Raw genomic sequence first — 14,009 nt, forward strand, 5'->3', positions numbered from 1 at the left:
TTATAGTTTTGGAGGAAAAAAACTAAAAAATGTGTAAAACCTGCTTAAGGATTAGACCCCAGATGGAAGCTTTGAGTAGGTCTCCTGTGGTAAAGAGGTATCCTATATTGTTGTGGTCCCTTTCTGTGACTCCTGGCCTGTGTTGTCATCCTTTTCCCTTACCCATTGCCTCTCTACTCTTTGTTAGATTCTGCAGACAAATTTCTGCAAATTTCCATGTTTGTGTGCAGAATTTGGTTTTGTTGGTGCAGATAGGGGGTAGTACACCTGACTCCAACTAATGCTTTCATTACATTATTTACAAAAATTGATTGCCACTGCTTTAAGATGCTATAATCTTCTGATTGATACTGCTTAAGGATAAGTATATTGGAGGATTCCTTTTCATAGCTTCCTGTGAGTTGTTTATAATGTCCAGTGCTCCTGTTCTCTCCTTTAAACTGCTTTAGAAAGGGGAGGGGAATGGAATTGTGCACATACTCCATTTTCTGGTAATTAACTCCAAGGTTGGTTGACTAGCCCTATCTGTTAAAGGTAACAGTTTATTCCTTTGTACACTCTCTTCCATTTAGGGTTTTTTCTCTATCTGTTGCTTAGAGAGAGACTATTGAGAGATGCTATTCATCATCTATATGAAGCTGTTGGCAGTGGTCATTTGGAGTTTTGGAGCAAGGTGTCAGCAGTATGCTGATGACATGCAGCTTTATTTCTCCATAACATCTTAATCAGGAGAGGCTGTGAACGCACTGGATCAGTGTCTGAATGCTGTAGTGGACTGGATGAGTGCAACTAAACTGTGTTTGAATCTTGGGAAGATGGCTCTTTGGGTAGGTGGCTCCCAAGTCTGGGAGATAGGCAAATCACCTGTTCTGGATGGGGTTGCGCTGCCTCTGAAGGACCAGGTCTGTAGCTTTGGGGTACTCCTGGATTCAAATTTGTCACTAGAGGCCCAAGTATCCTCTGTGGCTTGGAGCGTCTTTTACCAGTTTTGCCTCGTTTGGCAGCTATAGCTGTTTCTGGGCAGGGATAGCCTGACCCCTGTAGCCTGTGTGTTGGTTACCTTGAGGCTGGATTTACTGCCGTGTGCTCTATGTGGAGCTGGCATTGGCCCTGGTTTGGAAGCTCCCGCTGGTGCAAAATGCGGCGGCCAGACTGGTAATGGGAGCATATGGCCGACAACATGTGACACCACTCTTAAAACATCTGTGCTGGCTGCCCATTCACTGCCGAGCCAGGGTCAAGGTTCTTGTATTAATGTACAAAGCCCTGAACAACTTAGGTCCAGGGTATCTTAGGGATCACCTGAACCCTTATATCTCAGGTCGATCACTAAGATCATCTGCAGGAGCGGTTTTGCTTGTCCCCTGAGTTGGCAAGGCTCATTTAACATCGACATGAAATTGAGCCTTCAGTGTCATCAGCCCAATTCTCTGGAATGTTTTGCCAATAGAATTTCAGCAGGTGCCTTCTGTTTTTACTTTTAAATGTCTGCTGAAAACCTTTGTGTTCCACCAGGCTTTATGCAGGCAATTAAGCAAATGTCCTTTCACAATAGTTAACCTTTATTTTTAATGTTTTTATTATATGGTGGTTTTCTGTTTTGTTTTTAACCTGTAAACTGCTTTGATATTTTTAATGAAATAGTGGTATACAAATATATTTATAAATGAGCCAGTGTGGTGTAGTGGTTAAGGTGTTGGACTACGACCTGGGAGACCTGGGTTCGAATCCCCACATAGCCATGAAGCTCACTGGGTGACCTTGAGCCAGTCACTGCCTCATGACAACCCTATTCATAGGGTTGCCATAAGTTGGAATCGACTTGAAGGCAGTACATATTTATAAATAAATAAATGCTTCCTGAAGATAAACCTCCCTCTTAGTACCGTATCTGAGAGGTAAAACACATGTGTACAGCTATGCCCCATTCTTAAACACTACAGCAGAAATGACAGATGGCATCAGTCATTGCAGTGTACAAACTAATGGATGTCTCTGTTCTGGGACTAAGGGGACTGTACTTGAGAGATCGTTGCTATCCCATTTGCTGCTAATTAGCTCTGTGTGCACATAATAGTTCATTTTTCATTTATCTGGTACTTTTTAGAATATTTTGTATTCTTTGTAAGGGCCCTGTTTGAAAGATGGAGATCAAGCCAGTGTCATGGCCCATGCTACCAGCTAGTCAACAACTATGCTGGGATTATTTTTCAGGTTTAATTTTTCAGTAAGGCTGTGGCATTTATCTGATGATGCAGGCATGTGTTACTGGCTCTCCAAAACCTTATTATTGTTCTGTGTTTTTTCCAAGCCTTTCCTTTTGGTAATGCTAAGGCTTGATTCACACAGGCAGCTTTCTTTATGCTGGGTTTGGTGAAAATCCATTCAATCATATGGTGAGCTGCTTTGGAAAAACAGGTTGTTGTTTATCAGTCTCCACATATTGGATGTCAAGCAGCCACCCTTATGTGCGAATAGGGTCTTGGCAACTAAAGCCTTTTTAAAAAAGGTTCTTCCTCCTTACAAATTTAATTTTGAATATGGAAGTAACTGTATAGCCATCATGAAGTTCTAGTAGAGAAGCACTAGTTGAATGCTCATTAGCTTACTGGCAATAGGTGACTGTATTTATTCTAAAGATAGATGCTGGCAGCCCAGCTGGAATGGTTTAGCTTTGAGTAGATTTCCATAAATGGAAAGAGCAACTGGAGAATGTGTGTGTGTGTGAGAGAGAGAGAAACAGACAGAGAGAGAGAGACCTTTATGTGTGTGGATGATATGCAGCAGGTGGCTATATACTGATGGTTTATAAAATCTCCACAGCAGAAAGGAAGATAACGTGTGTGTGTGTAAGCTCAGAGAGGCGGTGTTTGTAAAATGACCTTTTAAAAACACTGTTTTTTTTCTAATGTATTTCTGAGCAAGTTCCTAATACAAACAATGTGTATTCACTCATGTTAAGACTTGTTTTGTTGCAGAATTTATAAGATTATAATATCAATTTGTCTGAGCAATACAAAACCAATAGTCAATAATCATCTCCCCCCCGGCACCCTTTAAGAAAACAAAAATACAAATGTCATGTGTGAAGCACGATACTGGAGCACCAGTTAGTGGAAAGGTGGGATAAACTCAACAACAAATAATAATATTGGGTCAGACATTGATGGAAAGTAAACTAGCAGCACTTAGTATGAAAAATAGGACTGAAAACTCTAATACTGGGAACAGCAGTGTGGTGGTGCCTCATCCCCCTCCTTTTGCACCTGCTGAAGCCACTTTGCTTTTCCTGATTTTTTTTTTTTGAGGGGGAAGGGTTTTTAAATTTACCTTAAGACTGCTGCCAAAGACTCCAGCATCTCAAGCTTTTTCTCTTTCTTTCCCAGTAATGTCTCTGTGCTCCACATAGGCCAGGAGGAATTCAAAGGAAAGGAAAGGAAGAGGGTGAGCATAAGAAAAGCACTGCTAGATCAAGCCATGGGCCCATTTAGTTCAAAGACACTGTTCTCACAGTGTCCAACGAGGTGTCCATGGGAATCTGGCAAGCGGGATCTCAGTGCAGCAGGGCTTTCTTCACTTGCGATTGCCAGCAACTGGTATTCAGAGGCATACTGGCTTTACAAGCCCCTTTTTGAGGTTAGGCGACGAGAATTGTACATAGTATTCCAAATGTGGTCACACCATAGACTTTTATAACAGCATTATGATATTGGTCATTTCAATCCCTTTCCTCAGGATCCCTAGCATAGAATTTGCCCTTTTCACACCTGCTTCACATTGGGTCAGCATCTTCATTGAGCTATCCGCTACAACCCCAAGGTCTTGTTCCTGGTCAGTTACTGTCAGTTCAGACCCCATGAGCGTGTATGTGAGATTAAGATTTTTTGCTCCAATATGCATCATGTTAGATTTTTTTAAAAATTGCATTTGCCATTTTACCACCCATTCATTTAGTTTGGAGAGGTCCTTTTGGAGCTGTTCACAATCCTTTTTGTTTTAACTACCCTGAACAATTTGGTATATCATCTAATGAGGGTCCTCCACAGTGTGCTTTCCTGGCTAGATTTCTCAGAGCTCAAAGCACTAACTCCATTTTGCAGTTAATATTTTGATGAGTAATACCATAATTGATCAAACACATGAATTAATGGATGAAAATGTAAAACTGTCTAGTGATAATAAAACAACTTTTCTAGGCTGATAAAAAGTACTTGCAGATTAGAAGTACTTGCATCTAAGCACCTATTCACAGGAGTGTTTGGTTTTAAAAAACAAAGGCCATGAAAGGGAAAAGGTGAATTTCTTTTATGTGTATAGTATCCTCTTGCATATATCTAATATTTCTCCTTCAGAAACATTTCTTGTTCCTCCTGGGTTTTGGCTTGTATGTATTGGGCCATATAGAACTATTGATTCTGAATACCTGTAAACCAAGCATATTTGTATGATTTTGTCTTTTGCACAGTGGAAGCATCTGTACATGGCAGCAATGTGCACTGTTCAGATAAGACAATTGAAGCAGCAGAGGCATTGCTTCATATGGAATCTCCAACCTGCTTAAGAGATGCTAGAACTCCAGGTATGTCAGTGATACAAATCACTATTTTGCCCTCTTTGAAATAGTGGCTTAATTTGCATTAATTGTACCTGAGACTTAATTTGGAAGTAAACTCCTTTCAGACACATGAGCCGTCTACTCCATGCTTAGCTTTTAATACTCTTTAAGGGCTAGTCTACAGGTTACACATTGTATATGCTGCCAGTGTGTTGTGTAATCCTCACACAAAAGGGCTATTATAAATAGTGAATTACTGTACTTTGAAACAGCTACCACTTAGAGGCTGATTCAAGTCATTTCCAGCAGTAAATGATGAGGGAAAGAAAGGCATGTAGATCACTTATAAACCATCTCAGCAATTTATAATGTATGGTTTCCAAGTGCTCACAGCTTTATTATTATCATAATTAGTAAATTTGATTCATTTGTATAGAATGATAGGGCATTAAAATTGTCCCTCCAGACTTGGGTTAGTCATTCTGTACAAACTTTTGAGGCTGATTGGGAAAACAGAATGGCATTTTGGTTTTCTTCCATTTATAGAAGTGCTTTTGAACTGGCAGATTTAAATTGAATTTGAACATTGCAAATATTGTAATAGGCTTCCAGCATTTTATTTTTAAAGTGCAAAATTTACTTTGCATCAAAAATTGCATATACACATGGCACAATTAACTCATGAAAGACAGGAATTCGCTTATAACTGTTTTACAGTGGTTAATTGAAACTGAAGCTTCACGTAATGTAATCAATAACTCAGTTCTGTTCTGAAAAGAAACTCAGCTAATTGCTTTCTCAATTTATAAAGCACATGCAAAGTATAATGAAAGACACATAGAAAAGTATAGGGTCTAGTCATCTCCAGTTTTAAATCTATATGAACTTTCCCATTTCTGGAAGCAAGTATTTTGTACTTTAAAAAAAATGCTTGTGTTACAATAAAGAATGTAATTTATCCTGCACTGTGATACATGTAAGAAGCCTGTTGTTCTTTGTGTTTAATGATGATGCAGCTTTGAGTTTCATTTAAGCCATCTTTGGAACATTTTCATTTTTTTTGCAATCTAGAACTATCTGGATTGAAAAAAGCCTTAACTCATTTATTTGCTTTCTTTAGTGGAAGTTTTTGTCCCACCTTGTGTGTCAACTCCAGAGTTCATTCATGCTGCAATGAGGCCAGATGTAATTACAGAAACAGTAGTGGAGGTATCAACTGAGGAGTCTGAACTAATGGATACATCTCCTATTCCAACATCTCCAGAAATCCTTGAGCCAATGAAAAAAAAGAAAGGTACTTTGCATAGGGGCAGTGTAGGGCAGTAACAACTAAAAACAATAAAACAGTTACCTATAATTTGATAAGGCACAACATACTTTCTGGTTTTGAACGCTGCTTTGAATACTCTTTGAAGTGAAGATTTGCTACATAAATAGTAGCTCATACATTACTGTTTTGATTTAATAAAGTTAGGGTAGGTTAAATATAAAGTTGTAAATATTATTCTAATAAGTTGTATGCATGGCAGAAATAAACTCTTTCAGTTTTAACACCCTCTGGCTGTAGATTGAACTTACTGACCAAATGAATGGTTCAAATTCCCCCTCTAATATGAGCATTCTGGGTTACAAATGGGAAATATTCATGACCTCCTTTATAGATTTGTTGTGAGGCACGATGAGATCAGCTAGATACTACTTTTGCTGTCTTGGATGTTCTGTTGAAGGGGGTCTGTGGTATAGAAATAATATTTATATTGTCCATGGATTAGTCATATATAGTTTAATTACACAAGGGGAATGATTGTAATGTTAATGTAATTGTCAGTGTTAGAACATGTAATTGAAATAACTTCTCTCAATTCAGCATCAGATAAAATTGTGATTCATGAGGCATTACTTATATTTTCATCATCTTAGCTTACCACCAGATAATAGTCCATTTATTCAGATTTGAATGAAAACCTAAGCCGTGAGGCAATTCAAGCTGTGAATCACTTCTACATGCCTATTTCAGTCTTTCACACTGTTCTTTGCAGCTGGCCGCAAGCCAAAAACCCAAGTGCCATCAGCCGTTTCCACTGCATCTCCAGACTTGGGTATAAAAAAGAAGCCAAGAGAAGGCAAAGGTAATTTTTATTCATTTTTATATTTTCTTTTATTTTGCTTGTATATTCCTCTTTTAGTATTGTGATGTACCTAGTAAAATACTTTAATACAACAACAATAATGGTAGCTTGTCTTTTTAATGTAAATATGTTCAGTTGCCTCATGCAAACACTTGATACTGTTTATTTGCCGCTAGATGTCTTGTTCCCTAGATACCTTCTATAAGTAAGAAATGAACGTGCACCCATTCAAAATACTGAAGCAATGTGCTTCTCCGTTCAAATTTGCCACTGCAACTGGAGATCTGCAGTTGCATTTTTCAGAAAAGCAGAGCATGTGTGTTCCTGTTCAGTAATAGTGGATTGAATTACTATGCCCAGTAGTGGCTTGAAACTTCTTAGTTTAGGAGAGCTTTGTGAGATGTTTGCAAGACACAGGACTGCCATTCTTGTAAGATTTATCCTGCTCTTGTGGCCCATTTCCCTTTTTTTGTGCTGCTAAAAATAGAGTGATACACCAGAGAACTGACATCAAGCAAGTGCCTGAAGGCAGTGATGGAGAACCTGTGGTCCAATCATCAAATCATCTTGTGAGCATTGACCATTTTGTCTGGGGCTGATGAGAACATGGGTTGCCACAGGTTCTTCGCCATTGGCCTAAAGGCGTTGCAGCTTTTTAGGGATGGAGAATATTTATCACGAGATACTAATTTTGACCTTGTCCTTATGCATTCACTTCACTTGATCACTTATCACTGTTCATTTCAGCTAATGCTGGATTATTTTCCTCTGTAAGGTTACTTAAGTGGCTACTTGGTGCTTCTTGATGCGTGGATGAAGTTACAGTTGTTATGAACTTTGTCATGTTTTGAATATCCTCTTAGTACTGAAGATGTATGAGGGAGAAAGAATGAGTGTTGGGTAGAATGAGCCTTCAGGTTTGGCATTTCCTTTACAGACTTTTTTTTTGTCAACCATGACTGAACCTTAGTGTTTCTAAAATCACTTTTTGCTGACATCTCCCTGATATTGTGTGTGTAATTTTATGTGTGCATATGCGTGTGTGAATATATGTGTGTGTATCCTCACTTTATTTGAGATGAACTTTATAATGTCCTCTCACAATATGTTCGTTAATGGAAACAAAAAATGTGTATTCAGTTAGATACTGACTCTAGTGGTAGATTGGCCCCTACTGAATTTCCAGTATCACAGCAGTGTTGTTGCTGCTGCTTATTTATTTATTATTTAATTTATGAATTGCCTTTTACATGTATCTGAAGGCAATTTACAATTATACTATAAAAACAGTACAGAAAAACAACTAACCAAAGATGGAAACAATACAGAATTGACATGCAAGGCATGGACCTTTTCATCCAGCTGGAAAAGCTTGGCTAAACATAAATGTCCAATTGTTTCCGGAAAGTACAGATAGGAGGTGCCTGTCATATCTCAGCAGGAATGCTGTTCCACAAAACAAGGGCAGCTACACAGTAACTCTGGAGTATTGTGGAGCAAGCTTCTGATATTTTGGGGACTTGAAGGATAAACTCTTCTGCAGAACACAAGTATGTAATTGTGTCAAATATTTTTCCTAGTAAGTCTGTGGAAGGGTCTAGAACTGCAAGTCTTTTTGTTTGATTAGAGGTCATCAAGTATCTTAACTTTCATTTTTTCTTGGCAGTTTCCTGCTGTTTAGAAGTCTTTGTTAAAGTGAGCTGGAAGATTTAAAAATAATAATTCTTCAGACAGAAGAAGAGTGGATTATGTCTTGATTTGAGAATACTTTTGCAAAACATTATGCTGGTGGTTTCTAATACTCTTCAGAAACCTCTTGTGACAATTATATATATATATATAAAATGCTTTTTAAAGAGACTGTGTTCTTGTCTCAAAGAGATGACATTTGCTGATGCTGTCATTCATACTGGAAAAAGATGACTCTTCAGTTGATCTCAACATGCTACCTCAGTAATCCTACTTTACCATTGCCAAAAACTCTTGTTAAAAGTAGTTAGGATTGGCTATTGGGGGAGGTAAAGAGTTTATTTGAGGGCCATGGAAAAATAAATGCCCTAAAGCTCAGAAGTTCCAGTAATTCAAAACAACAGACAGGAGAGAAGAGGGTTTAGTGTCTACCAAGAACTTCACATCATGTGGATATTTCTGACACCCACTCTTACACTCAATTCTGGAAGAAGAGGGAGTAAATTCTGCTTTCACGGCTGTCTCCCTCAAATATGGGCTGCACCCATTGTTAAAATTCAAAAATTCGTGTTCACATGTAATACACTAATTGTAGCTAGCCATGCAAGAACATCATGTAGTTTTCTGTTTGGAGATCTTTAAATAGGTTAATTGACTGACATTTCTATCTTTATTGTAGGAAATACAACCTACTTGTGGGAATTTCTTCTAGATCTTCTTCAGGACAAAAATACTTGTCCTCGATATATCAAATGGACTCAACGGGAGAAGGGCATCTTTAAACTTGTGGACTCTAAAGCAGTGTCCAAACTATGGGGAAAACACAAGAACAAGCCTGACATGAACTATGAAACAATGGGAAGGGCTCTGAGGTAAAAAAAAAAGGGGGGGGGAAGGGTAACAAAGAACGTTAAAGTTTTTTATTTAAACAAACTGTTGTGTGTGTTACAGCTGATTAGGTGCTTCAGTGCAGGCTTTTCTGAGATTTTATTTGATAAAAGGGCCTTATGTTTTTTTAAACCAGTGGTTTTCCAGTTTTTATATTATATATAAAGTAATTATTAAAATGTTCCCCTGTTTTTACCTTATATGCTTTTTAGAGTTCCATATGCATGGGTTACTTAAGGGAGGAGAAAACGGGTCTCTGGCCCTGCCAGTAGGGTATCTTGCTGGTTAAAGACTTAAAAGGAAGAAGGTTGTTTATATGAACATTATATAAACTTTCCTGTACTTCTTGTTGCAGGTACTACTATCAGAGAGGAATTCTGGCAAAAGTTGAAGGGCAAAGGCTTGTATATCAGTTTAAGGAAATGCCCAAAAACATTGTGGTTATTGATGACAAGAATGAATGTGGCAGTGAAGATTTATCAATCCCCACAGATGAGAAATCATTGGAACGAGTGTCGTTGTCTGCAGACAACCTCTTGAAAGCAGCAACCTCTGCTCGTGCAGGAAAAAATGCTTCTCAGTTGAACTGCGCAAGAGCAGAGAAGCCCATTACCAGAGTGGTGAATATCTCCTCACCTGGGCATGAGATGTCATCTTGTTCTCCCGCCACAGCTACCGTTCCAGCAACAACAGCTCCCAGGTTAGTGCTGCAAGATTTGCCTATTGGGTGTGCTGAAATTCAAGGCATTAATATGGTACCATTCAATGAAGTTGCTCTTGTCTTTCTAAAGTATTCTCAGTCTGGTCTCAGAATGACACCTGTAATCCAGATTACTCAAGCACACAAGTTTTAAATGGAATCCGTTAAATGTGAACTGTTTAGCCATTCTTGTCCTGCAGTTTAAAACAAACTTTTTGGTATCTTGTGATTCTCAAGCAGTAGAATAAGTAGGGACAAGTACAGTCCTTGCGTGAAATTGGGCCTGGGGAAGTTTCAAATCTTAAGTATAGGGGATGACATTTTTCCTTTATGTGCGAACAGCACTAGATCTGTGGAAAGTAGCTTATTTAGCATATTTGTCTTAAGTTGCTTGTTTGGTCTTAATACAATGTTTATCTTCATATTTGATAGAACTGTTCGTGTGGCCATGCAAGTGCCTGTTGTAATGACATCTCTGGGACAGAAAATATCGACTGTTGCAGTGCAATCAGTAAATGCAGGGTCACCATTGATTACCAGCACAAGCCCAACAACAGCAGCAACCCCAAAGGTAGTAATCCAGACAATCCCTACAGTGATGCCAGCATCTTCTGAAAATGGAGAGAAAATCACAATGCAGCCTACAAAAATAATTACCATCCCTGCTACGCAACTTGCCCAGTGCCAGTTGCAAACAAAAACTGGTTTGCCTGGGACAGGAAGTATTAACATAGTTGGAACACCACTAGCTGTGAGGGCACTTACTCCTCTGTCTATAGCCCATGGGACACCAGTGATGAGACTATCCATGCCGGCCCACCAGGCAGGTAGCCATACTCCTCCCAGAGTTATTAGTGCAGTGATAAAAGGTCCAGAGGTCAAATCTGAAGCAATGGCCTTAAAGCAGGAGCGGGAGCTTAAAACGCTGCAACTTGTTCAAGAAGAAAAGCCAGCAGATGGAACCAAAACAGTTACCCATGTGGTTGTTGTTAGTACTCCATCAGCTATTGCCCTCCCTGTAACTGTGAAAACAGAGGGAATGGTAACGTGTGAGAAATGAAGAAAAGGCAGCTATGAACATGAATTATAGACCATTGTGGAATTAAGCAAACTGACATTTAGGGAGGCAGGGAAATGGACACAATCAAGAAGTAACAAAGAACTGGGATTTTAAAAATTGTTAATAGTTATGCATATATTTGAAACTTACTGGAAATGAATTAATATCCCATGTTTCAGTGGGAATTGAACCACATCCTCACGCTGACACAATTGCCTCTTGCAAATTGGGAAGCTACTAAGTTGATGAAGAAGAAATTTTTTAGGGGTTGACAGGAATCGAGAGGCTCACTGCATTATCAAGTTACACTAAGACATGGAATACTAAGCTGGTTCTGTGAAGCGTTCTTGGTTTATGTCTATGGGGGAGGGACAGCAAGAAGAGTCTCACTGTTACGTGACAAATCTGACGCATTTAAAATGTGCATACCAGCAATTACTACTGTGTATTCACAGTATTCAACTGGTGCTATGTGAAAAACTCTGCTACTAGGTATTTTAGAATGTGAATTAAAGGAGAGGATTAAAAAGCTTCTAAAAGAAGACAAAGATCTAGAGGGATTTTTGTATCATACAGCTTAAGCAGATTTAAAATGAAAGCCTTAGACTGATTTTCAGTTATCTTTCTTGAAATAAGCTAATGGCTTGTTTGTGTAAAGCATTTTTTATTAAAATAATTTTTTAAAAAATCTTATACCTAGCACAGTATTGTTATAGAATTACATGTAACATATTTTGTATGGTAGTTAAGTCTGTCAGTTTCTTAATTGTGGACAAAGTGGCCATAGGGTTGTGTTGGCCTTTTGCTTCACCAGGCCTGGGTCACCCACTTAGTCTTGACATCTGTGCATACATTTCAATTTCAGCTTCTACTCTGTCACTTGAAAGGTCACGCTTGGCATGAACTCTTGTCAGGTAGTTAAGAGCCTGTACATTTTTTTAGTTGAAGTTAGAGGGAAGTACCAGTGTTCAGAATGAACTATAATAGTTTGTATATTCAACATTTAAAGTATATTCTATTTTGTTGTACTCTTGTTTCAAAGTGTATTCAAGTAGGTTTTACTGAAATACAAACATGAAATTTAAGTTTAGTCTCTTCCTTTATAAAAAAAATCTTAATATGCCCTCTGGTGTTACTCCAGATACACAGTACAGCATAGCTTTGTTCTTCAGGGTCCTGAAAATTAATTTCAGAACGATGGTAGAATTTGAAAAGATAGCAAATAATGAAGTATCTTGGCTTAATTATCACGCTGTTGAAAATGTAGGGAGATAACAGATCCTACAGTATCTTGCTTCTCTGATTTTGTGTTCACAAGTTTGATTTCATAATACAAAGGGTAACACAAAATGGTGGAGGGAGAGTGGTAAGCACCAAGTGAGGGAAGAGAAATGGGCAAGAGATAGACTTGAACTGAATTGGTACAGCAGCAATATTCAGTTTATACCATGAGCAAGAGGAGTGAATGGAAAATAGCTCTACAATCCTTTTAATTGAAATTAATTAATGGAGAGCAGGAATTAGGTGAATAGTATCTTTTGGACACCTTTCTGTTCTACCACATACTTGATGAATGAATTTGGAAGATGGTAATTGCTTATTTAAGAGAGGTAAAGGGCTAGATTAATTGAATTTCACTGAATGCGGGGGAGGGTGCACACTCCTAGTTTCAAAGATAGTTTTCCTCTTGCAACCAACTTCAGTGAAGGTAAATATGTCTGTCTCATTCTTTGTATTTCAAACCTGTAGCTGTTATGTTTAGAGAAGACAAGGAAGCAGATGTTCCTCTTCTTCCATATTCTCCAACACATTGGCGAAATGGGGAAGGTGTTGCACTTGTAATGGGTTTCATAGGGGTTAGACAAAATTGGAGGTTGTCAACTGATTGGCTTTGAATTACTGTCTTCTATGCTTACAATTCCTATGGTCATGATACACTGCTGTAAGATGACAAAGGAAACCAGTCCTGTGGACAAGAAAGCAAAAACCACATGTAAACTCTCAACGGGTGGTGAGCTATGCATGGAGAAGCTTCACAGATGTCTGTGGCTTTTATATATTCACCCACACTGAAGTGTGTTCCATGTTGCAAACTCATGTTCGTTTTGGCCAGTAAGAGCACAAATTCCTTTTAATATGGAGTTGCCCTTTTTCTTCCTGGAAGGGACTAGTTCAGTGGCTGAGCACATGCTTTCCATGATCCCAGGCATCTCCAATGAAAAAAGGATCAGGTAGCAGGTAATATGAAAGACTCCCTTGCTCCTGCCAGAGCAGATGGTATTGCACTAGATGGTCTGACCTAGGACAGCTTTCTGTGTTTCTATGATTTTTACCCAGGCTAAAATAGAGGTCTCACTTTAGGAACAACATCCATTTATAAAATGGAGGGTGGAAGCAAACTAGGAGTCTGCTGCCCCTCTTCATTCCAGCAATCTTCTGGATTGCCTCCTTTGATACGGTAATTACTGCTTTCAAGAAGGCCATCTGCACTCCTGCCATTGGCAAGTTAGAAAAGAGGATTATGGTGCAGATTACTTTCTTTAAAGTCACTGAAACCTTATGTGATACATCTCTTGATTTTGGCAGTAGTTTTTTCACAGGGTTGAAAAGGTGACTTTCTAAATGAGGGCTCCTTGTATAACACTCTGCAATGGCTACATTCCCATGATTTACCATGAATGTGCAGATTGCTCCCACTTTGCTCCTCCATGCTAATAAGTGGGAGCAACAAACCATGATTCTTGACTTTGTGTTCACAAAGGGGAACTAGGGATCATGGTTTGTTTTACTCAAAACTAAGCACAATTAGTAGGCCAAGAATGAAACTTTGCTTCAGCTCATGGTTTGGAGCGAAACAAACCGGAAGTCCCAGTTCAGATGTACCATGGTTTGTTGCTCCCACTCACTAGTGGGGAGGAGCAATCCATCTGTCCAGGCTGAACCATTAACCATGACTTATCATGATGTACAAATGCAACCATTGTCACC

General features: G+C 38.8%; 1 protein-coding gene across 4 annotated transcripts in view; it reads left to right on the plus strand.

Annotated features, from left to right (window-relative positions):
• ELF2 (E74 like ETS transcription factor 2) overlaps positions 1–12,106 on the plus strand; it is a 49,196-nt gene extending 37,090 nt beyond the window's left edge. For all 4 annotated transcript variants that reach the window (XM_061584961.1, XM_061584962.1, XM_061584960.1 and 1 more), the window contains 6 exons: positions 4,466–4,579; positions 5,676–5,849; positions 6,595–6,684; positions 9,053–9,245; positions 9,617–9,961; positions 10,394–12,106. In XM_061584961.1, coding sequence (XP_061440945.1) covers positions 4,466–4,579; positions 5,676–5,849; positions 6,595–6,684; positions 9,053–9,245; positions 9,617–9,961; positions 10,394–11,021 — 1,544 coding nt within the window. In that variant the 3' untranslated portion in view covers positions 11,022–12,106. The remainder of the gene's footprint in view (positions 1–4,465; positions 4,580–5,675; positions 5,850–6,594; positions 6,685–9,052; positions 9,246–9,616; positions 9,962–10,393) is intronic.
• Positions 12,107–14,009: the final 1,903 nt, after the last annotated feature.

This window comes from Rhineura floridana, chromosome 9 (assembly GCF_030035675.1).
Source record: "Rhineura floridana isolate rRhiFlo1 chromosome 9, rRhiFlo1.hap2, whole genome shotgun sequence".
Lineage (NCBI taxonomy): Eukaryota > Metazoa > Chordata > Lepidosauria > Squamata > Rhineuridae > Rhineura > Rhineura floridana.